At 37.0% G+C, this 27,289-nt stretch overlaps 1 protein-coding gene across 6 annotated transcripts in view; it reads right to left on the bottom strand.

Annotated features, from left to right (window-relative positions):
• LOC145693497 (thialysine N-epsilon-acetyltransferase) overlaps positions 1 to 27,289 on the bottom strand; it is an 88,422-nt gene that overhangs the window by 28,555 nt on the left and 32,578 nt on the right. For all 6 annotated transcript variants that reach the window (XM_081769560.1, XM_081769556.1, XM_081769559.1 and 3 more), the window contains exon 2: positions 25,247 to 25,367. In XM_081769560.1, coding sequence (XP_081625686.1) covers positions 25,247 to 25,315 — 69 coding nt within the window. In that variant the 5' untranslated portion in view covers positions 25,316 to 25,367. The remainder of the gene's footprint in view (positions 1 to 25,246; positions 25,368 to 27,289) is intronic.

The raw sequence follows: 27,289 nt of genomic DNA, 5'->3' as shown, positions 1-27,289 counted from the left end.
TAAGCGATTTCAATGCAAAATGAACGAAGAGTCATTGTCATGGGTACTCATGGGGCCAAGCAGAGCCCTCTTTAGGCAAAATGTCGATAGCTTATATCGAGAAAACAGGAGGTGATACTGGGATGGGACCAACGTTGGACACCGTGGACCCATAAGGCGCATCGAAAAAATTAGGGAGGCGGGCGCCAGCCAGCCTTACTTATTTCCACATAATAATATAAAATTATATTGTCGAAATACACACACGAGTTAGCTACTGATATTTCATATTATTATTATTATTATTATTATTATTATTATTATTATCTACAGCGTTTTTCATTACGTGAGCATGTTTGACATGAAACCAAAGAGAAAATCCATCCTGTAGCGAAAAGAAACATACTTTCTCTCAAATGGATAAAATATCAAGCCGAGATTGATTCGAACTCGCATGAACGGCGCGAAAAGCCAGTGCTTTGTCCACTATTTTTTAACTGACTCACCGAACGTGTTTCAGTAACTTACTTATTGCTAATTTTACTTGCTTCACTCGTTTAACTTGCTTTTTCTAATAACTTATAACGACAGGGACACGAACACTGAAACATCGAGAACAGTTAAAAATGATAGATGCTCTCCCGCCGAGAATCGAACCCGAGACTCCATACACCCAAGGCTCACGTGCTAGCCTCTAGACCAGCTGCGATGGTAACGCTCACTTCCTGTGTCGTTAGGGATTACGACCACTGTATTGCCAGCTATCACTTCTGTAGGTTGTATACTATGATCACATGTTTCTTCTTTGGTGGAAGAGTAAAACCTAGATTATATGTAATACATGAGGTATTTAGACCTACATGCTCTTCATATAATGTAATAAAAGGGTCATGGTGTCGGATTTTAATACATGACGTATTGCAGTATACAACATGCTTTGCATTACTTGTTTGTTTGTAGACAGCTACTAGCTTAGTGTTCTGAAAGGTTGTGTATAAACTAGGGATAGCCCGTTCCGGAATTATTAGTTTTCGGACTCCCGAAAGTAAAGCCGGACAAATTCCGGAATTCGGAAAATTCCAATTTTGTAATAATTTCGAAATTCGGAAAAATCCGGAATTTAGAAATTTCTGATTTCGTTAACATTCCGGAATTCGGAAAATCCGGATTTTTTCGGAAAGTCGGAGTTTTTCACAATCCCGGAATTTTCTAAATTCCGGATTCTTTCCGAGTTCCGAAATTCTTCTGAATTCCGTAGTATAACTGAATTCCATAATTTTGCGAAATCCGGAAAGTGAAAGTTCCGCTTCCGAAAAATGAATTTATTTTGGTTAATATGAATCGTGGCGGAAATAAGTCTTTGACCAGGTAATGGCGACTGCTTTGAAAGAAATGGGGAGTATGAGAATTCAATCTGTCATATTTGTAGTTTCGTGTTGAGAAAGAACGAACTTGTGAACCAGTGGTTTAAGAAAAACTCAAGTTATTAATATAAACTTTGCCGACTTCATAAAAGAAATACGAAAGACATTTTGAATCGAAAAATATAACATACAAGTTTGCAAGCGGAGACAAAGAAACCTAACGTAACCAGACTAAAGACGGATCGTTTACCGCGTAGCGATCGCGGTTCAGTGGTCAAGGTGCTTCTGCGAATGCACGTTGCAATTTTTTTTTCTTACTTTAGAATTTTTGATGGCGATTGATCAGCGATAACATACGTTTTATTATATTCAGATATTTGAATACTCGGATGTTTCAATACTTGAACTATCAAATCTTCAGGAATAATAATAGTAATAATAATAATTATTATTATTATCTCGTAGAAGATTAAAATCTAGAAGCTAAATTATCACTCAGGTCATACCGTTACAAGGAGAAACGTGACATTTGGAAAGAATATTTCGGTTTGGTTTAATGTTGCTCACGAGAAGAGGAGTTTGTCATCTCGTTTCTAAAACAAATAAAATAACATGAGAATTAACATTTTACATTCGAGACGGGTCAGGGCTAAATCAAAATGTTCGTCTCTCTTTGGAGATGAGAATCGAGACGAGACGAAAAGTATCGTAAACATTTCCCGTCTTGTCTCCATTCTCGAAATAGTGTATGTCCATTCTTTAAGTAACAATTGCTCTGTAGACTGAATCTCATAGGCTATTTCGTTACATTGTATTTCAGAGCTCATTGAATTATGCTCTGTGTAGGTATTTTTGTAGCAAAGCTTTTATATTTACCTCTGCATATTCTAAAAATTAGTTTATTATATGCCTTACTGTCGCGTGATATTCAGTTATATTTATTAGTTATTTTCCTCAAAACATACTTTCTACATGCAACTTCAATAAAAGGTTCTAGTTTAAAATGTTGGTAGTTGCAGAGGTGTGTCTTGAAGGTACGGAACCCTTTCCCCGAAATCTCTACTTTTAAGTAAGTTTTGCCAAATTTCAGGGCAAGTTTAAAACTACTACTACTACTATTATTATTATTATTATTATTATTATTATTATTATTATTATTATTATTATTATTATTATTATTATATCAACTCCACGTATACGGTTTGTATCTGAATAGTAAAAGCTAATTGACTGTCGATCTCGGTCGTCTGGAAGTCTTAAGGAGGCAAGGACATCGGTCACGTTCTGGGTTTGAGTTCCGAAGGGGCAAGTATTCGGGCTCGAGCAAAAAATTGTTAAAAGTTATAGGCTTCATCCCAACATAATCAAAACAGCTGGGACCGGGTTTGGGCTTCTCAACGGCTCGAGCGGCTCGGCTTACAGCTCATTCAATATCGAACCGAATCGAGAAGTCAGCCGAGCCAAGAGCTTACCACACCGAGCCAATTTGAGCCATCGGCTTAGTTGAGCTGAGTCGAAACGTGCTGATGAACTAGTTTCAACTTAGCTGGCTCGAACCGGTTCACATGAGCCGAGTAGGTGACCCATCCCAACCGAGAAAGCTCGAGCCATCGGCTCAATTGAGCTGAGTCGATGGCTTGTTCCAACTAAGCCGGCTCGGGTCATCGGCTCATCCCAACCGAGCCGACTCGAGCTTTTCGCTCAGTTGATACGAGCCGAGCCGGTTGATATCACTACCCGAGTTGGTCTTCTGCTTGGGCTCAAGAATTCGACCGTGCAGATCTCAGCCTTGATTTTAAGAACTACAGTATATAATTATAATAATAATAAACTCTTGTCTTCTCGTTATCTAGACGAGACGAGATACACTAAAATTGCCCCACGAGATGCACTAAAATTACGAGATGAGACGCACCTCTGTCGTGAGCAACACTAAAAGTATTCCACATTACTGCTTACATTTCTCATGGCTTTTGCTTTCCAGTCTGATCAGGCCAATATTTCAAAACGAGTTAAAACGAGCTGAACGAGTGAGAGAGCCATTATCAAACTCAACTCAACTCGAAACTAGACCTCGAAAACAGCGACTTGGCTCGGAACTCAATTCAAGAAAATTACCTTTGACTCGACTCAAATTGTACTCGAGTTGAATTGAATTTTGGCTCGACTTGTGCTCATCCCTATTCGTGTTTGTATTTTATGTTTCCACTTCAACAATGTCTACTCTTTTTTCTCCTTTTACCTGCTGTTTCTGGATTTCTCTTTCGGTGTCGTCCTTTATTTACACCGTGCACTATTCTTATTCCCAGCTTGTGACCCGCTTCAATGTCTTATTCAGTTTAGGCTTTTCTTCTTACATTGACTTGACATGTGATTGATTTAATTCTCACTTTCCGCGCACGACCAATGAAAATGTTTTATTATTATTATTATTATTATTATTATTATTATTATTATTATTATTATTATTATTATTATTATTATTATTATTATTATTAATATTATACTATTGAACTTGCACGGCGAAATTACTGTATAATACGATATCATTTCTGTAATTTTACTCCATTGTATGCTATTTAGTTTATTAATGGGCACTAAATTGTCTCCCGATCAACGAATAAATTAACTACGGCATGCACTTTGGTGGAAATATCATTGCAATAAGATTATTGGTTCGTTCCAAACATGTTCATGTAATGATATTTCCACCAAAGTGCATGCCGTAGTTAATTTATTCGTTGATCTGGAGACAATTTAGTGCCCATTAATAAATTAAATAACATACAATGGAATAAAATTACTGAAATGATATCGTATTATACAGTAATTTCGTCGTGCAAGTTCAATAGTATAATAATAATAATAATAATAATAATAATAATAATAATAATAATAATAATAAAACATTTTCATCGGTCGTGCGCGGAAAATGAGAATTAAATCAATCACATGTCAAGTCAATGTAAGGACAAAAGCCTAAACTGAATAAGACATTGAAGCGGGTCACAAGCTGGGAATAAGAATAGTGCATGGTGTTAATAAAGGACGACACCGACAGAGAAATCCAGAAACAATAGGTAAACGAAAAAAAAAAGAGTAGAAATTGTTGAAGTGGAAACAAAATACAAATACGAATAGGGATGAGCAGGAGTCGAGCCAAAATTCGACTCGACTCGAGTTCAATCCGAATCGAGTCAAAGGTATTTTTCTTGTAGTACTTAAAATTATACTGTAGTTCTTATAATTAAGGCTGAGACCTGCACGGTCGAATTCTTGAGCTCAAGCAGAAGACCAACTCGGGTAGTGATATCAACCGGTTCGGCTCGTATCAACTGAGCGAAGTTGTTGTATTACTATACATCTGCTTCCGCCCCTGTAAAATCTGGTCGATCTCGTTGACGCGACATATTTGCTTTTTTATACCCCTTTCTTCGTTTACTGAACAAAACAGTAACTATTCTGAAATATACTACTGCGCATGCCTCGTAGATAAATATTTCTGATGCCAATAGTTTCCGTTTTGTCCAAGGAATGTTCTTCTTCTTATTCCCAGCATGACCCTTTTATTACATTATATGAAGAGCATGTAGGTCTGAATACCTCATGTATTACATATAATGTAGGTTTTACTCTTGCAGCAGAGAAGAAACATGTGATCATAATATACACACCCACAGAAGTGATAGCTGGCAAGACAGTGGTCGTAATCCCTAACGACACAGGGAGAGAGTGGTGCCCTTCCCGCTGGTCTAGTCGCTAGCACGTGCGCCTTTGGTGTATGGAGTTCCGGGTTCGATTCCCGGCGGGAGAGCATCTATGATTTTTAACTGTTCTCGATGTTTCTGTGTTCGTGTCTCTGTCGTTATAAGTTATTAGAAAAAGCAAGTTAAACGAGTGAAGCAAGTAAAATTAGCAATAAGTAAGTTACTGAAACACGTTCAGTGAGTCAGTTAAAAAAAAAAGTGGACAAAGCACTTGCTTTTCGCGCCGTCCATGCGAGTTCGAATTAATCTCGGCTTGATTTTTTATCCATTTGAGAGAAAGTATTGTTTGTTTTCGCTACAGGTAGTCCACTCTTTTCGTATTTTTTGCTGTCGTGCACAGTTAAAGTAACTGACTATTCTTTCTACGAATGATGGATCTTCTCTTTCGCTTCATGTCAAACACGCACATGTAATGAAAAGACGCTGTCGATAATAATAATAATAATAATAATAATAATAATAATAATAATAATAATAATAATAATAATAATAATAATAATAATAATAATAATATGAAATATTAGTAGCTAACTCGTGTGTGTATTTCGACAACATAATTTTATATTATTATGTGGAAATAAGTAAGGCTGGCTGGCGCCCCCCCCCCTATTTTTTTCGATGCGCTTTATGGGTCCACGGTGTCCAAAGTTGGTCCCATCCCAGTATCACCTCTCGATATAAGTTATTGACACTTTGCCTAAAGAGGGCTCTGCCGTGGCCCCATGACTACCCATGACAATGACTCTTCGTTCCTTTGCATTGAAATCGCTTACTTTTCTGAGTACTATGAGTGCATACTGTCCAACGTTGCTCCCATCGCTCTACAGTTTCTCGTTCTCTCGATATAAATTGCTAATATTTTGTTTGTAAGGGAGATATGGCGTTACAATCATTACGTTTGAAGAAGAATTGATTAAGATATTACCTTGCCACAAACAACACCTATTATTATTATTATTATTATTATTATTATTATTATTATTATTATTATTATTATTTTATTTACCACCAATGGTGCCTACCTTTATTTGCAATGCAATGTGTTACTAACAAGCAAATCAAATAACACTCCTCGCCATTCAGGCTCCCGAACTCGAAATACATGATTTACAGTTCTCTGTGTTAGAGGAATGCACATTTATTATATTATTCTTTCAAATAACACGTTACACAAGTTACTTCACTTTCAATGTGTAATTTCATATCATCACTAACAATCATCTTGTTCCGATAGGAAAATAACCCCCTTCTGCAAAAAAAAAAAAAAAAAAAAAAACTGACAGTAGCGAAAGGGCGTGAAACTTCTTTAGGCGATTAATCGGGTCCAATATTTCAATAAGTTTCTGCACACAAATATTTCAGTAAAAGAGGAAAATTTATTCAAACTTTCTGAATACCTATTTATGGGCGAAATTTGGTTCCCTTGGAACTTTTTAAGAGTTTGAAGGGCCACCATTTTGAACATTTTCATCTGATTATTCTGGTTAACGAACTCATCAAGATATTTCAACAATTAATGTTTGTGCCAAGTTTCGTCTCAATCCGCTGAAAATTAGGGTGGTTATGGCATTCACAAATAGCGTTATATATATATACAAATAGATAGATAAGTAGACACACAGAGGGAGAGAGAAAAAGTATTTTTCTCCCTTCTCGCACCTGTGGTGCGTCAGAGCTAAACCGGGCCCCTTTGCAAAACGTATTGACCAACCTAACCTAAACACAAACCTCTTACTTGCTAACGTAGAAACGTGGTCGGGAGGTGTAAGGCATGTAGAAATTGTATTTTTAATAACCATGAGTATGGTCCACTTCCATGTTTTTCTTTTTACTTTTTGCAGCTACATCGGAACGTTCAATTTTTATTCTTCACTAATTACAAATGGCGTTTACATTCAAATGAGGAATTTTGGTGGCATTTGTTCGGATATTCTTCTCTTTGGAAATGAAGAAAAGAATAAAAGCAATACGCAAAGACAAAAAGTATTATCAGTACTAAACATTACCAATAATAATTGCTACGAAAAACTAAATACGACCTCTTTTACCATCTCTCATGAGTTGTATGTATTATTAACAAAAATTTTTAAAATGTCCTTGCTTAAGATTCGAACTTGTGTCCTTCGCATTTGTAAGCCAGCACCTTAACCACTACACCAAGATCATGGCATGGTGATCGTTTAGTTGTCGGCGTATTTGTTGTATTTGAGTTTTATGTTCCCACTTCGACAATTTTTACTCTTTTTTTGTAAGTTTAACAGCTGTTTCTGGCTTTCTCTTTCGGTGTCGTCCTTTATTTACGCAATGCACTATTCGTATTCACAGCTTGTGCCCCTCTGCAATGTCTTATTCAGATTAAGCTTTTCTTTTTGCCCCTCAGTAAACATTTGATTGATTTAATTCTCATACTCTCCACGGATGGAGCGCAGGAATGCCAGACTCGAAAAATAGGTGTACATTTACTTTCCTGACAGATCATACATAAATTATCGTGCAGAAAGTTTTTTGAGAGGAAGACATTCCGCTTTGCAAATCGTTGTCCAAGTGCATCTCAGGCATGTTCAGATACAGATTGGAAGAAAATGGTGGCCAGCTCATGTGATAGACATTTTTACACTCCAAAACGATTTGAGCGGTTCTATGTGGGCATGCATTGTCGTCCATGAACACGAAGTCCGGGCTCAGTGCACCACGGGAAAGATGCACATATCCTGTTAGAGTTTCGTTACAATACCGTTCTCCAAAAATGGACGAACACCACTGTACATGTTTGTAACCGGATCCGTCACCAGGGAAACGGTATTGTAACATTATCCTAACAGGATATGCATTTTTTCCGCGGTGCAGTGCGTCCGAACTTCTTGTTCAGAGACGATAATGGACATCCAACAACACAGAACGGCCCAAGTTGAAGAGATCCTGAAGCGTGAGAATATCTATTGCATGGACTGTCCATCATATTCTCTCGACCTACATCTTATTCATGTCTGAGATGCTCTTGGACAACGGGTTGGAAAGCAAAATCCACCACCTTTGACCCTTCACGCCCTCCGAAAGGAATGGGACAACATATCCCTGGAAATCCTGACTACATGAAAAATAATGTTCAGGTGTGCAGATCCTGAAGTGGTCATACATTCTATTGATTTGCTCATAATCTCTCTATTCTTGACAACTGACATTTCATGTCATCACTCCACAGCTCTCTCCATGTGTTTGTTTTTTTATGTTTTGTCTCTTTCCATGATGGAGAATTCCTGTCGTATCTACTCAAGAAAAAGTGCCAATATATCCGTACTCATATAATGGTTCACTTACTGTACCTTATGTGTAAAAAAAAAAGTATGGCTGAAAATGTTCGTTTGTTTAGCATTATTGCTTTTTGTGTGGACGATCCGAGTTCAATTTTCAGTGTGAGCCAGGGGGGATCCAGAACGGACTTCTGGGGTCGGTGGGCTGTAATACTGCTACTTAGAGCTACTTTTAAGAGCTTCAAACTCTGGGATGGGTTTTATTTATATATAAAATAAAGTTTCCTCTTCTGAGGGATGATCGCCCCGATCGCCCCCCCCCTGGATCCGCCACTGGTGTGAGCTCATAATTGGGGTAATTTAGACCCCAAGATATCGGTCAAAAAATAGTTCCGATTTCGGGAGAATTAAGGAGCCACATCTCGGGAAGCGAAAGTAATACAAAGATCGTATTGGTGTTGATCAATACCTAAGAGGATAGTAAAGATTTTGACACCAAATAGTAACCGGTGAGCACTGGCAAACTGGCTACTGGCTAAATGGCCACCGTTCTCCATGTATTGGCCAAAGAAGTTCGAATTTCGGGAAATCTAAGAAGCCATATGTCAGGAACCGTAAGTCATAGGGAGATGATATTTTGCGAATTTTTGTGAGAAACAGAAGAAGGTATGGATAAAAAGATTTACTTTTTACATGTAGAAACAATCACAGTTATCCTTCCCGTCCCATCTCTCCATTCTATTTAAGTTCATTCTGGCACTGCTCTTGGAGCATTCTCAGCTGGTTTAATTTAAAATAGTTTAATCATCATTGACAATAACCAAGTTTATTCAAGAATGTGAATTACTGTTAAAAGAATTAATAGACTCTACATGGTAAGTGAAGAAATAGCTTATTTAGTAGGCCTATATCAATTCTTGGATACAGCTTTATGAAGCTGTACGAAGTTTTCTTCTCTCAGCCTTGAGCAAGATTTTTTTTTTTTTTACCAATATGACTTCCCTCAAAAGCCGCCAGTGAACATAATTAATTTAAACTTACAAGACTCATGGTCAGAGCTGACAATTTGCACTAACGTTACCTGTCTTCGCCTCACGATGTAAGTTAATATGGAAATAAACTATGCTGAGTTGAGGTTACTGAAGTCACTCTATTAGGTATACAGATTAAAACCAAATAAATTAGAATTAGTAGCAGTGGCGGATCCAGGGGACGATCGCTCCCCCCCTCCCAGAAGAGGAAACTTTCTTATTTTATATATATAAATAAAACCCATCCCAGAGTTTGGAGCTCTTAAAAGTAGCTCTAAGTAGCAGTATTACAACCCACCCACCCCAGAAGTCCGTCCTGGATCCGACCCTGATTAGTAGCAACATTATTTACATACTATGTAAAACATTTCTGCAACTCAAATAATATTCAAGACACAATTTATCACGTTTTCGAAACATGAAAGTTTGTCGGTGAGCGAAATACTTCCATTGAAAATAATTTTCTTACATCGAGCTATACTTAACAGAGGGAAGTGGTTGAGTCAAATGTTACCAAAAACTGTCATAACCCAAAATTACGAATTTCAGCAACTTATAAAGCGAAAATTTTGCTAAATATATAGGGGCGGACCAAGGCAAAAATTTTCACCCGGGCAAGGTGACTTTCTGGCGACCCCCTAATCGTAGCCTATATTTTACATTTTATTACAGTGATTTTAACATTTTAAACCCATCTTTCAAAAAGAAAAATTAATACTGAAATACTGATATACGTATATTTAGTACTTGAAAATATACATATGGTATCAATGTATATTTTTACCAGTAGTTGAAGTACATATGGACTACTAGTTGAAGTCCATAGCATTCATAAAACTTATCTCATGAAATTGTACAAAAGCTGAACACACAGGTTTTATCAAGTATTAGAAATCCTCTTAACTTTCGTTAGTTTGGTAAGTAAGTAAACCATATCAAAGTCAATTTAGGGAACTTTATGAGAAAGCGTCATCTTTTTCTTCCAATAAAAACAGTACCTTAAAATCTACAATAATTTACAAAAATTATTTTCCTAATTTTCAATTTTTGGCCTCAGGCGTGACAATAAATAGCATAACAAAACTTAAGATTTTTTTTTTCGTAGTGCCGCTTCTAACCCCTTTTATGTTGTTGGAGAGGGTATATTCAATTTCATAAACACTATCGAAATGAATGATTTGGCAAGACGTGGTTCGTTTCTAAGAAATCAAAAGTAAGTGCTATATATACTGTTCCTCCTCCACTACCACTTTAAAAGTAACATATATAAAAACCAATAACACTCATTACATAGGAAAAGTTCACAAAGAACATGGCTCGCTATAAAGAATATCAATTCCCTCTCCACTCTTTCTTCTACATGGTATGTCTCAATTTGTCGATACACCCCTAGAACTATAAAACTCTCTTCTTCCATGGTAGAATGAAAAAAAAGATGATGTAATTGACGCTTCTTTACACGAATATAAACCAAAAAGTCAGTAGAAAACATAAAATTTACTTTGAGGCTCATTTTGGCGCCCATTTGATTTTGGCGCGCCCTGGCCCTTTGTTCGTTCATATAAGTTAGGGTGACCAGATGTACTGATTTTCGCAGTACAGTACTGTTTTTCAAAGAGCTGTGCTGCGCGTTTCAGACACCTAGAAAACCGAGAAACGTCCTTTTTTAAAATCTCCTGCGAAATGTCCTGATTTAACTTATTTGCAATACTTTAATGTTTCATTAATGATAAACCGCTATGTTTTTCAACACTCCTCAAAAGATTATTGTTAGGAAAGGAAAATAATTAACAAATCATTGTTCTACATTCAAACGAAAAATATGTCACCACGCACTGTATTGATCTGTAGTTGGTAAACAAACGTCACATATTAATGAAAATAATTTGTTAACATTTTTGGAAAAGGACCGACCAAGATAAGGGATAAATAACCATTAAGAGGAACTGCACTTTTATGTTTCATCAAAATTTTATGTTTCAACATACTTAAGTTTTCTTTTGCATTAAAGTAACTCCTTTATGTTACTCCATCAAATTGTTTTAAATTGTTTGCGTCAATCTTGCCATTCGTAAAAGTGTTGGGGTTACATTGAATTCCTTCAATGTTTTTATTGAGTAACTTGTTTCATTTTAACTTCAACTGTAAGTGAAATAAGAATATGCGTATTGCCGACATAGTAGTATATCATATACCACTAGGCCTATAGTTATGTCCTACTTTTCGCTTGTCAGAATCTGGTCACTCTACTCATGGGCGGCGATTAGGGGGGGGCAAGAGGGGGCAGTTGCCCCCCCACTTTTTTGAAGTGACCACTTAACTCGTTTAAATTATATCATCTATTTTTCGGTGATAGGCTAGAATCTTTTTTATTCGATTGTAAAAAGTACCAAAAAAGCTTTTTACTTCTTTTTTCTCAAGTCTGGAGGCATTGTAGAACACGTTACATATGCTTTTACGCCTTTCTGCGTCGAGACGTAGAGTGTGATGACGTCATAAGTAAAAAATATTTTTTGTTGTGACTTTTTAATTACTTTTTGCAGGGCTTACTTTTGTACCTAGAAGATTGAAATTTTGCACGCACATTCAGCGCATCCCTTAATATTTTCCAGATTCTTTTCAGATTTCTGCGATAAAACAGGGTTGTCCAGAGGAGAAAAATTTAAAAAAGGATATCTTTTTAACTAAGATCCCTTTTTTCGCGATTTTCCCTCCTCAGATACATGATGCAGACATGTGAATGGTATCGTTTGAAAGGCTGTTCTGTTCTAAAAAGAATGATGTACGAACCATGATTTTAGTATAAATAGGATGTCTCAGGGAATTTTTACCTGAGATCCTTTTTTATACGAGAATCTAGAGTATTGTAGAGATATAACTTTTGGCGGGCTTACTTTTGCACCTAGAAGATTGAAATTTTGCACACACATTTAGTACACCCCTTAGTATTTTTCATATTTGTTTCACATCTCTGCGTTAAAACAGGGGGATACAGAGGGGCAAAAAGGTACAAAGAAGGAATATTTTTGAAACAATCCATTTTTTCATGATGGAGACATGTGAGTGGTACCGTTTGAAAGTATTTTCTATTCTAAAGGGAATGATGTACGAACAATTATCATAGGATAAATAGGGATGTTTCAGGTAAATTTTGTATTACATCCGGGTCATCTGGGGCATTGCGGGAATGTTCTTAGCTCATTGGTAAACATTTCTCGCACTTAGTTTTCAAGATAGAAGCTTGAAATTTTTTATACACATTTAGTACACCCCTCCCCTTCGTATTTTTCAGTTGATTTTGAGATCTGTGGGTTAACAAAGGGGTCCGGAGGGGATCAAAGTTTGAAAAAAATCAAATTTCCCTCAAAATTTCCCCTTCTTAGGGACACGATAGGAAAACGTAAATGGAACCGTATGAAAGTAGTTCTATTCTGAAGAAAATGAGGTACTAACCATGATCCTAGGATAAATAGGGATGATGTTGTAGCTGACTGACTGAAATTCAATAATTTACCTTTAAAAAGCCATAATTAAAAAGGTTAATGTATATAGTTTCATTTGGAAATATAAAGTTTTTGCATATATTACTGGTTCATTGAAAAAAATGGTACCATATAATATTTGTCGTTGCGTGTGTATTGGTTATTTGTCTTCCCATGGAGTCAAGACAGTTACAGGAATTGCGTTTTAATTGCAATTCAAAGGAATTAATATTACAATTGCGTCGTAGCATATGCTTGTAGTATTTACTGTATTTCATTTTCTAAGAGTAATAACATACATTTAATGGCAAGTGTGGAATTAAAAATGCAAGTTGTTCATTAATCCCCAGTTTGAATATAACTTCTACAAAACAAGCCTGATTATTCATTAGTATGATTAATAATATCCTTTCTATTTATTTGTTTTACAAATATGTTATTAAATAATTTGAGCACACAATTTTCCTGACAGAATTTTAAGATGTTATTGAGCAAGAAATCAAGGGTTAGTACCTACATGTGCGTTGCTCTTGTCAATTTACCTCATTAAATATGAAACACGATATACGGTATTTTAACTAAAGAAGATAGTATCCTATTAGTTATACAACCTTTCGTCAAACAAAGTGTTAGAAACAACCAGGAACAGTAACATTGATATACACATATTCAGATCATATCTTGCCCCCCCACTTTTAACGTCCAAACGCCGCCACTGACTCTACTGTAAATATATATTTAATTTAAAATAATGTGTGGAAATAATGACCAAAATATTTGTAATTAAAAGTATGTAATATCTTATTAGAATAAGAACTTTCTTTATTTCTTTTTACGAAGCTGCATATGACGAGGAAAATATGTACAGTAATTATGTAAGAATAGGGGACTATCTGTAATAAAATAAAAGGGCACATTACATACGTAATATAAACAGGAAATGCTTTCCTTGTATCATTCCTAATAGATTCGTAATCTGAAGATAAATACTGCATTCCTTTAGTAAGCAGAGACCTGACCACGTCAACATGTGAAATAAAAGTCACTTGCAATATGATGTTGGCAACCGCTCGTGCTCTGTATCGATCGTTGGCTCGGAATGAAACGTCCCGGGAGCGAAAGCAAAAAGAGCCAACTAAACAGCCGGCTAGAGACGATCAATACGCGGAAAGTAGGTTGCTTTGTCAAGGTCAGCGTTAGGCGCCAGATCATCGGAAATTTCCTTTTCCAAATTCTACACCATGCAGATATTATACTGAATACCCAACTAGGGCCAGTGCCTCAATTTTTATTCGATATTAAATATTTGAATGTAATGACCAAGTGGCTAATGAGTATTCTTCTTTTCCTGCGTAATCTTGGGTTCGACACTCAGTGGGGTACGAAGATTTGGATAGAAACTGAGCAGTTGTTTCGGTAATGCTGAAAAGGTGTTCTCGTGACTGACATAAAGAAAACTCCAATCAACAGTCGGGGATATGGTAGTTCAGTGGTAAAGGGGTCACCTCCAATAAGCGGTGACCTTGGTTTCAATCCCAAACCATATTCAAATTCAAACCCGGGTCAACAAGAATACAAAGAACTGTTCATGTCTTACTTCTTAACTGTTACTTTTCATTTCAAGGACAAGAAAACAACTGTACTTCTCACAGCTTGTTAGCAGTAAGATTATTTCGTTCTTAAATACGAAGCGAAGTAGCTTAAGTGGTAAAGCGTTGGCTTCGCATTCGGGAGGTTGTGGGTTCGATTTCCGGTGCCTACCATCCTAAATGGGGGTTTTCCAGGGTTTCCCTCAGTTCTACCAGGCAATGCCGGGATGGTACGTACTAAACAGGCCCTGGCCGATACCTTCCCAAATCCTTTCCATTGTTATTGTTGTTGTTGTTGTTAGATATCCAGTGTAAAATGGTCTCTTAGCTGTATCTGATGATTGTTAAATAAATAAATAAGTTTTAATCTCGCCTTTATAGATTTTTCCCTTTCTTTGTTTTAAGATATCTCGGCCAAGTTTTAGTTATACATACGAGGGTATTTCCAAAAGTTTCCGGACTGACATTGAAAGATCGCGCCACTAGTAATAAACCGTTCATGGTATACAGTGCCATCTATGGAATAAATAATGTATCAGTTTTAACTGTATAGCTGCATCAAATCGTTGGAGCCAGTCATTTGAATCAGTCGCTGTGCATTCATCTCGCATATGCATGACAATGCTCCAGTCCATATGGGTGTTGTTGCCAAAGCTACAGTGCTAAATCTGGGTTGTAGGATGAGTGCTAAATTTCCTCGAAGCCATACTCTTACACTTTTGATATTACAATAGGAAATAAAATTTACTTTTTTGTGAATACCAATTCAATAAGTCGTTCAATTAGTTCGATTAGGTCAATAAGTTCAATTATTCTTTTTTGAATGCCCTTTGATTAGTCATTCAAATTAACTCGAGCATAGTTTCAATATCCGTGTCTTGGACTTGACATTTATTGTGAACATTCTCGTTCAATAGCAATACGAACGAAATTAGGGAAATTATGATGGTGTTTCTTTTGACAGCTGGTGGATTCTTTACTCGGTCTTAATACATTACTCACCTATAGTCGACCCTGTTCGATTTAGTAAACTTCCAAATTACGCTATGCATTTATAAGTATAAAAAGTGATATTGTTGACAGCGATCAGAACCAAAACCAACAAAGAGATAGCGATGAAGTTTTTTTTTTTTTTTTTTTTAATTAGGACTCAGCATTGCAAGAATATGTTTAACTATTAAATTAAAAGCGCTAGAAGTCTGCCGGTCTTGGTTTCAATATTGATCCATACAGACCAAAAGCAGTAAGACACAGGGTGAAATATATTTGAAAATTCATTTTTGCTCTTATCTACTGTTACCCATGAGATGAGAAGTACCTATTTAAATTCAATACGAGCTCCTCCGTGGCTAAGCAGTTTGCGCACACGCCTTTGACCCGGGTTCGATTCCCGGCGGGAGTGCATATGGTTCGGATTTCACGTTAATCAGTAGGTCCTGTTTAATATAGCCTTGCTGCTGAAAGGGACGTTTAAACTCAAAATCAACTCAACTCATTTAAATTCAATACGAGACAAGAAACAGGGCAATTCTCGTCTCATTTCCGAGGCGAGAGGAGGAATCTCACGAGTGTTGTGAGCAACACTTGTTCACCCAAGTCTTAGATATGAAACTCTTTTAGTGATACATGATTCACAGTATAAAAATTAAAATTCATAAAATAATTGTAGGAAAACAACGAAGAGGCTTTACGCAAGTCATTACCCAATTTACTCTAATAATAAATGTGGATTAGATGTTGCGAACTTCTCGCGACGCGAACTTCTCACACCTTTCGCGAACTTCTCGTGACGCGGAAGGATTCTAGATGAAATTCAAAAAAAAAAAAAAAAAAAAATCCGGGCATAAATGCTCAGTATAAATTCGCAAAACGAGACAAAACGAAAACAGCTTTTTCGAGAATCGAAACAAGGCGAGAACGAATTCGTTGAGAATCGAGACGAGACGAAACTTCCGCAAAATTTACAAGATGAGACGAGAAAACCTTGTCTCATCTCATCTCGTAGGTAACATTACTTTTATCCGTGTATTGAAACTGGAATATCTCCACTATTATAATTTCCAGTTTTAATATTTGATTCTCATACAGTAAGAACAGTAAGAATGAAAAACGTATTTTTAAAGCAGATTCAACGTCACAAGAATTCATCTACGCTCTCATCTCTCTATAGATACTAAAAAAAGTGACAGAATTTAGCACTATCGGTTTCAATACACGGTATTCATAGATCAATCCTAATCAGATAATGATTCAGGTTCAATAATCTCTGCCGTTACTTCTCTCCATTAATGGCTAAGTGGTAGAGCGTTCATCTGTGGTGCTAGGGTTCCCGGGTTCGATCCCAGCCCCCGCCAAGTGGACTTTGTGGTGGACAAATACCGTGTGCGTGTGTTTCCTCGGGGTTCTCCCGTTTCCTCCCACTTTCTTCATTCCACCATTTCATTCATTACTCATCATCACCGTCTCCTTTAGCCTAACCGTGGGACGTAAAACTTAAAGATTTCATTTCATTTTTTTTCTCTCCATTAAGATGGAAATCAGTCCCACTTATAATAATAAATGCGTTGAATTTGGAAGTCTACAGCAGTTTCGAAACGTAAAATGCCAAAAGTGGTAGATAATTTGTTTATATATCGAACCCACTCCACTCGTTCAGCTTAAAATTTGAATAGAATCCCCTTCAAATGGCAGGCAGGGAATTATCTATATGGCAGTCGATTTGTCAAGAGTAATACTGAAATCATGAATGATTTGAAAACACAACCTATTTCGTTACATAACTACTTGACCTATTAGATACCGAAATCTTTATTTGGCACAAACAGTAATGTTACGCAAATATTGATTCCAATGCTTCATACATGGGCGTAAGCTGAAGGCAAGCTATGTAAGAATGTCGAGACAACACAACTTCAAGGAACTGTTTTAACACTATTGATCACTGCAGTATAAAAGCTCGTGTTGGCAAACACTCTCTTTTACAAATAAACCTTTGGATGCGTTTCGCAAAGTTCCACATTCCGTGAACCGAACCCTATCACCCGCGCTATTTTTAGGCCTGCATTTCGTCATATCGTCAATTCACAGCACAAAAATGAATAGCGATTTTTGGACAAAACAGCGATTTATATACTATATATTGTCATACAAACATATATTGTCATGTAACATACCGTAAGACTGGATTACTTTGCACCAAAATTAAGGAATTTTAAAGGAAACTTACAAACTCGCATGTAACTTACAAACGTAATAATTTAGAACGCTGTATTAAAAAAAATATTAAAAAAATAAAGAAATAAAATCTTTCAGTTGTACGTCGCTTTGTTATGCCGGTTAGACTAAAGGAGACGGTGATTATGAGAAATGGATGAAATGGTGAAATGCAGAAAGTGGGAGGAAACGGGAGAACCTCGAGAAAACCCACGAGCACGGTGTTTGTTCGCCTCAAAGTCCACACGGCGCGAGCTGGGATCGAACAAGGGACCCCAAGCACCGGAGGTGAACGCTCTACCACTGAGCCTCCACGTCCCCGCTGTATTTTAAACTTATAATAGCTAGATATAACTTATAAGGAAAACATTTGTGCAAGTGCATTAGTAAACATTTAGTATGACATAGTTATTACTTAGAATATAAACTTTGGTGCAAAGCAGGGATAAAAGTGTGGGGCAACGAGGGCAACGCCATCCCCCTACCTCCAAAGAATATGTACGGCGTCCCCCCAGCTCCTAAAAAATTACAATGGGCAAAGATAGGCAGGGGACGGCGCGACGTCATACCGCTACCTACCGTCCCCCTACTTTTTCAGATCCACTTTTACCTCTGGTGCAAAGTAACCCCATAGGAGGGGATACTTTGCACAACATACAAAATATATAATCAACATACGAACATAATGTTTCTGTGAAATATTTTCCCTTCAGTATTTATACATTTCACTTCCTACACAAAACTGCATGCAGTCTACAAATATTGATATTAGAATAACGGGACTGGCACCAGTACTTAGTATGAATTATCGATATTTGTAAAGAAAATTATGTATTTTCTTGTACTGGCACAGGAACCACATTCTGATAGTTTAGTATATGCCCCACAAAAATAACAACTCAGGAACATAAAAAATCCCCGTGAACTGATTTGCCTTGGCTGCTCTTTATGTCCGAGAATATCATCCCAAACGTAATCAGTGGAATATTTACGGGGTTTGGGACTTTTCAGGCTGAAGCCCACCCAAATTGCATGATTCCATTTAAAATATATATATATATATATATATATATATATATATATATATATATATATATATATATATATATATAATGTTAGTCATTCCTATGCGTATAAGTTTCAAGCCCTACCCCCAAAAGTCTAATGATTTCTTAAAAAAAAAACAGCTTTTCTGAGTGAAGCCCCTCAAACTGATTTTCTAGACCCGCCACTGTTCCAGATCCAACAAGAAATCCATTCCGGCATCTACCTAAATAGGAATTTTACCTAAAGTTAGAAGGCAGGAGTTGCCAGCAGTAGTAATTTCCTATCTAAGGGGTTACTTTGGACCGGTGCAAAGTAACCCCAATTAGAGGCTGAAATCGCCTTCTCCCAGTTTTATGTTTTTTATGACTAAAACGTTTCGCACTTCAATTTCAACTATTTTTTCAAAATCCCATTATACACAGTAGTATTCTGCGAAACTGACTTAATTTTGACGGAAATTCTTGTGGGAGATATGTTCAAATTTTGTCGGCGTTTACAGTGACTGCTTTCCATATCTTTACAACAACAAAGTCTTCGTGTAATTAGCACTGATATTAACCAACAACATTATAGCCAAAATACAGTTAGATTTCTATCTTACGGTGCCACTTGAAACTTTCTCTTTACAGTTCATGGTTTTACCGACAGAGGACTGTGGAACCCTTTTCATATTTTGTATAAAGTTACCCCGTCTTACGTTATATTGTATATAATGTATGTTGTCATATAAACATGAGTATGATTTTCAAGACCTTATCTAGAAAGCATTTTAATTGATAATGGTAAGTAGCTCAGTTATGAACTCTGAGTTGTTATGGGAAGAACTAATTATACGAGTATTAGCCCCAGGACTTCAAGACTTACGCTACAGACAATGGATTTGATTCTGAGTTTAGCGTCTCTCTTAGCAGCAAGAGCTCCTTAATGGCTAAATGGTTAGCGTACACGCCTTTGGCGTGGAAGACTCAGGTTCGATTCCGCGGCGGGAGCTCGTGGTTCGGATTCCATGTTAATCAGTAGATCCACATCTCATAGAGCCTCGCTGCTGAACGGGACGGTAAATAATCCATAGCTTAACGTGGGATTCGAACCACATGGGCTTCTGCCAGGAATCAGACCCGGGTCTTCCACGCCAAGGGCGCGTAGCCTACGCTAACCACTCAGCCACAAGGGAACTCCGTTCTGACAATTATTAAAGTCTAGGGTTAAAGAGTGTATACTTTCCAAAACAGCCAGGAATAATCTGCATATAAATGTGAAATATGTAAACAATAAATACAACTAATATACTATACACTGTATTGTACTACATATTTGAATTTTAATCCGATATAATTGTGATGTTAGACGCATGATCTTAGTCCATGTGTTATGTTGCTGAGAAGAATTTTCAATCAGACGTCAAAGCGGACATTTCATCTGCACCTATCTACTACAACTTGTGCACGATATTAAAAAAAAAAAAAAAGTAGATCCTGCACTGAAAATTCCAGAATTGACAGATATACGTTGGCTCAGTCATTATAGCATTTAAGGAGTATTCAGTCCAATAGTAATGACTTGTGATCATTCACAGTAGGATGACGTAGATCTGGCTGTAATGGCTGGTGAAATTATTGGACCAAGAGTCAAGGGGCGATAACTCCGCCCCTAGGGAACTTTTACCACTATATTAGAAATGTTCCTTAGGGTCCTCAGAATAAAAAAAAAATGGTTGGTCAACATATAAGTGCAACACCTGGGTCCTGGGGCCCATGGGCGGCGATTCGGGGGCAGTTGCCCCCTCACTTTTTTGAAGTAGCCCATTAAGGTATATAGCTTCATTTGGAAATGTAAAGTTTCTGTATGTATTAGTGGTTCATAGAAAAAAAATAGTGCCATATAATATTTGCCGTCGCGTGAGTACGTATTGGTTGTCTTTATGTGGAGTTAGGAAAGTTACAGGAGTTGGGTTTTAATTGCCACCGAAAATAACCCCAAAATTAACCTATTGGAGCATAATTCCAACATAGTTTCACTTCTAACAAGATATGTTAGCCGCTTTGGAACTAATTGAGAGAACATTTCTCAAAAAAAGAAGTTTCTCACAAGTTATTCTTTAATTGCAGAAAAATTGACACTTCCTAAAATGTATTTTCTTCTTTTTAATAGTAAGGAATATTGATTGAAAAAAGAGTAATATGAAACAACTATCTTTTCCATTGTTTTCCAATGTAACATATGAGTTAAGTGGTGTGTTAAAAGTTCGCCTTCTCTTTCTCTCTCTATATATATATGTCTCATTTCTGAACCTCTGTGTAATAGACATCCATTGGTTTCAATTTTTCATTGTGTGTGTTTCAGTTTCTCCCTAAATTAACTTATGAATCTTGTTTCGTCTCGGTTTTATTATTTCATTGTATCGATACTAATACATGTGTAGTTTGAAATTAGAATTTCGTTCATGTTGTTAGCTAATTTTAGTATGGGAGAGAAGAAAGGAGAAAGAGGGGAGTCTCTTTACCAGACACGATTATAAGATAAGAAGGTGTATATTGGGTGGCCTAGCTGCAGGGCGTTAGTTGTCGCAATTTTTTTGATGCGATGTGTACCACAAACATAGCATTTATATACCTAGCTCAGTTTCGCACTCTAACAGCCATTTGTTTTTATGTCGTCACTTGGGACATATATCTGTCATGTTCTAGGTACGTCCTTTAGATACATATTGTTTCAGATACCCTAACAGCACAAGATGTGCTTGGCATTCACCATTTAGATGCTCTAAATTCATCTCCCACAGTTGATGCATTTGTTGCTTCGTTTTCTAAGAGATTGTGTACTAGGAGGAATAAACGCATCAACTTTATTGGACGCCGATCATTTGAAAGTGAATATGGAAGAACCATGAAATAAGGTAAATAAATGCTCGTCAATTTGTTATAAAATTACATGGCGAGCAGATTTTGTCTGATCCCAAACGGTTATAGTCGAATATGTTCGGTTAAAGGAGCACTCTGATTATCCGAATGCAAAAGACCTCAATAATTTATCCCTCTACCAGCGACGTTCTCTTCATCGCCTCAAGTCGGAAGAGCACGCAGCTAATAATTCAAAGGTTGGTGGTTCGCGCCCTCCCTAGGAAGGCCCTACATTTTTTACTTGTTTAAACTATTGTTTAGACTCATCTTAAAGTAAACACATTACGCATATAGGCGATTTAGCATATTTTGGGGGAGTAATTTTGTGGTTAATTCACGCTTACGGTATGGGGAACATACTAGGCACATTCCGCAGGTATTATACATGTCAGACATGTGCCTAGGGGCGGACATAGACTGTAACTATCACTTGTCATCCATGTAATTTCTTTCTCAGAAGTATATAAGGCACTTACTGGACAGATTCCCATGTACCTGAGGGAACATGATAGGCATATGCCTGCTATGTAATTTTACTGTTAGGGCAGTAGCACATTCATCCTGAAATCCACGTGTTCTCAGTTATTTTGAAAGAATGACAAATAAAAAAAAAAGCTAGTCAGACAGACGACAATTGCAACAAGAAAAGGGATTACTGTTGTGAAAAATAGAAAATTCTGTGTAACACACTACGCATAAAACGAAACTGACATGAGGACGACAAATTTCATTAAAAAAAAAAAAACTTCCGTAAGAACTTTCAGGTCAAAGTACTGCGGCAAGAGACTGACATGCAAAACTGCACCGCTTAACATCAATTTGCATCCAAATTCCTACAGAATACGACAGAAATAAACACGGATCATTGAGACTACCAAAGTTTCACAAAATTATTACGCTTGCTGTCAGTCAGTCTCCTGAATCATGTGTAGCGGAAAATTGTACACTCTTGATGAATAATTCACCATGAACAATGTCATCTGGACGATCTGGTACAAGTTGTAGTACCTCACTTCGGTTGCTAAGAATTCCACTTCTTGAATCTGTAGCAGTAGTGATTCGTCTTCCTATCGAACCTACCTTTTTAAGTAAGCCACCTACAATTTTTTCCCTCAGTGTAGGGAGTCATGCACCGCCAGTTTTATGTTGCTGTGCACAACTAACTAACATTGATCGTAGCCAATTGCCATATACACGGATTTACCAGGATTTATTTTGAGATCGTTTGAAGTACACCAAAGGCTGATTGCCGCAAGATCACTATTCATCAATGACACATCCCTTTCAAGAGTTTGAAGACTTGTAGGCAGGTAAAGTTGAGTGTCATCTGCATAAAGGTGAGATGTACAAAACCGAATAACTTTTGGTAGATTAGCAAATATAAGGCAATTAACAATGGTCCCAATATAGAACCTGGTGGGATACCAGCATTTAGAAACATCTTTTGTGATCAAAGACAACTATTACTAGGAAGTACAAGTCACTGACTTCTGTCCTGAAGTATGATCTGGACCACTTTCTTGCGATGTGTGAAAAGCAATAATATTTTAACTTAGCTAGCAGTAAAGGATGACGCACCGTATCAAAAGCCTTGCTTAAATCAAGAAGAGTAAGTAGAACGACTCGCTGGTGATCTGTTTCACACAGGATATAATCAGAAATCTTAATCAATGCAGTGACTGTACTATACTCTGCACGAAATCCGGACTGTAATTTAGGAAGTTGTTGATTTGAGTCTACATAATGTAACATTTGTTGATGAACAATTTTCTCCATATCTTAAGATAAAACTGGGAGAAGACTAATTGGCCTAAAATCATTGAAACCAGAAATAAGTGATGTTTTAGGTAGGGGAATAACCCTAGCCTCTTTCCAAATCTGAGGATATGCACCGACTGATAGGGAATAATTTATAATATGGGTTAAAGGTGATAGTATACACCGTGTATAAGTCAACGCGGGCTTAATCATTTTAATGTTAATTCCATCAGCTCCCATACTGTTAGAACGAATTTTGGCTATCACATTTCCAACGTCATTGTCAGTGACCTTATGAAAATCAAAATGTTCTTGAGATGAGAGAACTTCGTTGTTTGGATTGGATTTTAGCATCCTTTCAGCACCAAAAATATGAGACTTGGACCTACAACTTAACGTGAGATCCGAACCACATAAGCTCCGCAGGAATAGAACCGGCTCTGAAGACGCGTATGCTGGTTATATAGTCACGAGGGAGCTAGATGAGCAAACTTTGTCAATATTCTATAAGTCAATAAAGTATGCATCTAGGAAATCATTAAAAATAAATTTTAAATCAGACTTCTATTGTCTTCTTTCTCAATTCTTTTTCTTTCATTTCACCTTTGCGTTCTGAACAAAGATGTTCGTTTAAAAAATAATAATAATAGCATTGTTCTCTGAAATTATTTGACGGTAGTTGGCAATTTTCTCATTAGGAATGTGCTATTAATTTCGTAATTTGTATCTGCACGAATTTTATTGCATTTTGTTTAGTGTAATTAACTTGCATTCAGAAGAGACTGAATTTAATGTTGAGCTTTTATTTGTTTGATATCTCATGATAGACTCACAGATCTACGAATAGGATATTTACAATTACGTGGGCCATTCACTATATACAGGGTGTTTCAAAACAACACCGACAACGTTTGGGGGGGTGATTCCTCACACCAAGATACGACAAGAAATGTAGACCAACCTGGGTGCACAAATGCTTACTTTCAGAGTTGTAGGCTGCCGAAAACATAAAAAAATGAACTTTAAAGATCCATAGCTCCAATGCTGTAATACCTACCGTAGTCGGATTAAGACTTTATTTAGGAACTAGTATGTGCCCTCTCCAAATATCCATCTTTCAGAATCCTGCGGTCTTTCGCAACCATTTTTAGAGTAGTTGGTGAGTACTTCAAATTAGATGCCGTAGCCCAACTCTCTATAAAAATTGTGTATCTTAGGATTTTGAAGCACATATCTTTGGATAGCGCACATATTAGTTCCTAAGTGGTCTTGACCCGACTACGGTAGGTCCCATAATTTTGGAGCTTTAGGGCTTTAAAGTTCATTATAAAGCCTATAACTTCGAAAGGAAGCATTTGTGCACCAGGTTTAGTCTTACTTTTCGTCTTATCTTGGTGTTAGGAGTCACCTCCCAAACGTTGTTGGTGTTGTTTTGAAACACCCTGTATATTACTACAGCATTAAACTACATACATTACAATAAATATAGTGCATGAAGGAGGGACTTGAGCCGGTTAATCTCCCCCGTCATATGCATACTCTACTATTTCAGGTGCGATTGGACTTGTTTCCTGGCGGGAATGAGGATTCAAATTCAACTGTAAACTGTAGAATTAGGTCTTACATAGCCTTCGTGGTGGAAAAGTAAGCTAAAATACAAAGAAATAAAAAGGTAAAAATATTCTTACTATGAATATAAGAAAAGAGATGTTAAAAATAGAATGTCGTTTATCGTAAATTACATATTCTACACGAAAACGATAACTACACATCCAAGGATATGTTCAGTCTATCCAGAGGCGAAAATGAGTGTGAAAAGAAACAATTTTTCAGGTGATCAGTAACCAAAAGAATGTTTTTCCTACCTGAATGAGCCGCCGCAGTTCTGCGCAATCTTCTCTTCTTGCGTCACGTATTTTGATGTTATTTTCCATCCTCACCTTCTTCTCGTGTATTGCACTGGGAATCCAAAGTTCACTTCCTAGCCTATGAAAAAAAAAATGGAGATAGTATTTGAAGAAGGAATATAGTAAAATATTGAGCCAGTTGTGAAAAGGAAATGGGTAATGAATCAAATAATTCATTATGGAAGAGTTGGCGGAAGAAAAATGTAAACGAAAAGAAAAGGAATGATAATTCCAAGGAAGCTCACACACACAAAGCTCCCATATTTCCAGATTGAAAAACCGGGAGACCCTATAAAACTCTACACTATATTCGTAGTTATGGCCTTGTTTCTGGCTGAAAGATCAGAAATAATTAAACACAATACGTGAACGCTCACCGACAGTAAGTAACAGAGAGTAGATTATTTGAGATCAGTTGAGTATTGGTGACTAATGGAAGCAAAATCTTTTTAAATATTGCACGATTGATACTAACAGTAAGTTACGTTTTGGAGGGAAACCGGGACTTTTGAATTCAGATCAATTTCTACGGAAGGAGGGCAGATCATAAAATTCCGGAACTGTTCTGGTTAAAAGTCTTCACTACAGCGCAATTTAACTACCGCTAATTTTAGAGTTTTTTTCTGTAATATCTTCAAAACAAATAAAAACATTCGAAAAACAGAAACATAGTGAACTAGACAATACGATTTTGCATGTAATACCGTTATCACAACTCATCTATCTGCTTTCGATTTGCAACTGTAGATAGATTGAGCATTTTTTTTTTTTTTTTTTTTTTTTTTGCGGGTTATGTAAATAGCGGCATACCAAAAGCAAATAGGTGAATTGTGGTAAAGGTACTACATGCAAAATCGTATTATCTAATTCACTACGTTTCTGTTTTTCGAATATTTTTATTTGTTTCGAAGATATTACAGAAAAACTCTAAAATTAGCGGTAGTTAAATTTCGCTGTAGTGAAGACCCTTTAAACCAAGACGTCTGGGAGCCCCGAAATACGAGGGTCACTACGGAAGTTTTGAGATGTGAAATAACTTACATACTTAAAACCAATTTAACACATTTTCTCAAAGTATTCACCATTACACTGTACACACTTTTGCATCCTCGAAAACCACTTTTGGAAGCAGTGTTGCCAGTCTTTTTCTTCAAGTGTTGAAAGTTCATTCTCGTAAGCCACTACAGCTTCTTCAGGGCTCCAAAATATCTTCCCACGCATGCGATCTTTGATCCTGGGAAACAGAAAAAATCACACGGGGCCAGGACAGGGCTATACGGCGGATGAGTCATAAGTGTGACCTCCGTAGATTCTAAAAACTAAATTGTGATGTTGGCCGTGTGTGCGGACGCGTTGTCTTGATGAAGCAGGATCCCACGTAATCCAGTTCTTGGATGCCGTTCCCGAAGCTTCTGGAACACTTTTGTTAGGCAAACAGTGATGTACCAGTGAGCAGTAACAGTCCTTTGTTCTTCAAGTAGAACGGTTGCAACATGGCCAGATTTGAAGAAGAAAGTTACGACCATCTTCTTCCCCACATTTCGCGGTCGCTTCACTTTCGTGGGTGGATTTTCGTCTGGAAAGATCCAAACTGTAGACTGGCGTTTATTGTCAGGGTCAAATTGATAGATCCAAGTCTCATCACCAGTAACAATGTCAGAGACGCGTCGAGAATTGCCTCCATCAAATCTTGCAAGCATTTCTTCACACCATTACACACGCATGTACTTCCACTGTTCAGTCAAATTGTGAGGCACCCAACGAGATGAAACTATCCTGAGCCGAAGATGATCATGAAGAATTTTTGTTACTGCTGGTGATCCAATGTTCACTATAGATTCAATGTCCTTGAAAGTTGTTCGAGGTTTTTCTCGAATCATTTGTTCCACAGCGGCAATGTTTTCATCTGACACAGCTGTTGCCGGACGTCCAGCTCTCTCTTCATCTTTAGGCGATGTAAGACCTCTTCTGAATTCACCAAACTACCGAAAAATTGTAGCA

The sequence above is a fragment of the Thermobia domestica genome, chromosome 8 (genome assembly GCF_964235325.1).
Source record: "Thermobia domestica chromosome 8, izTheDome1.hap1.1, whole genome shotgun sequence".
NCBI lineage: Eukaryota > Metazoa > Arthropoda > Insecta > Zygentoma > Lepismatidae > Thermobia > Thermobia domestica.
The sequence above is the reverse complement of the archived record's forward strand: the minus strand, read 5'-3'. Positions and strand labels throughout refer to the sequence as shown.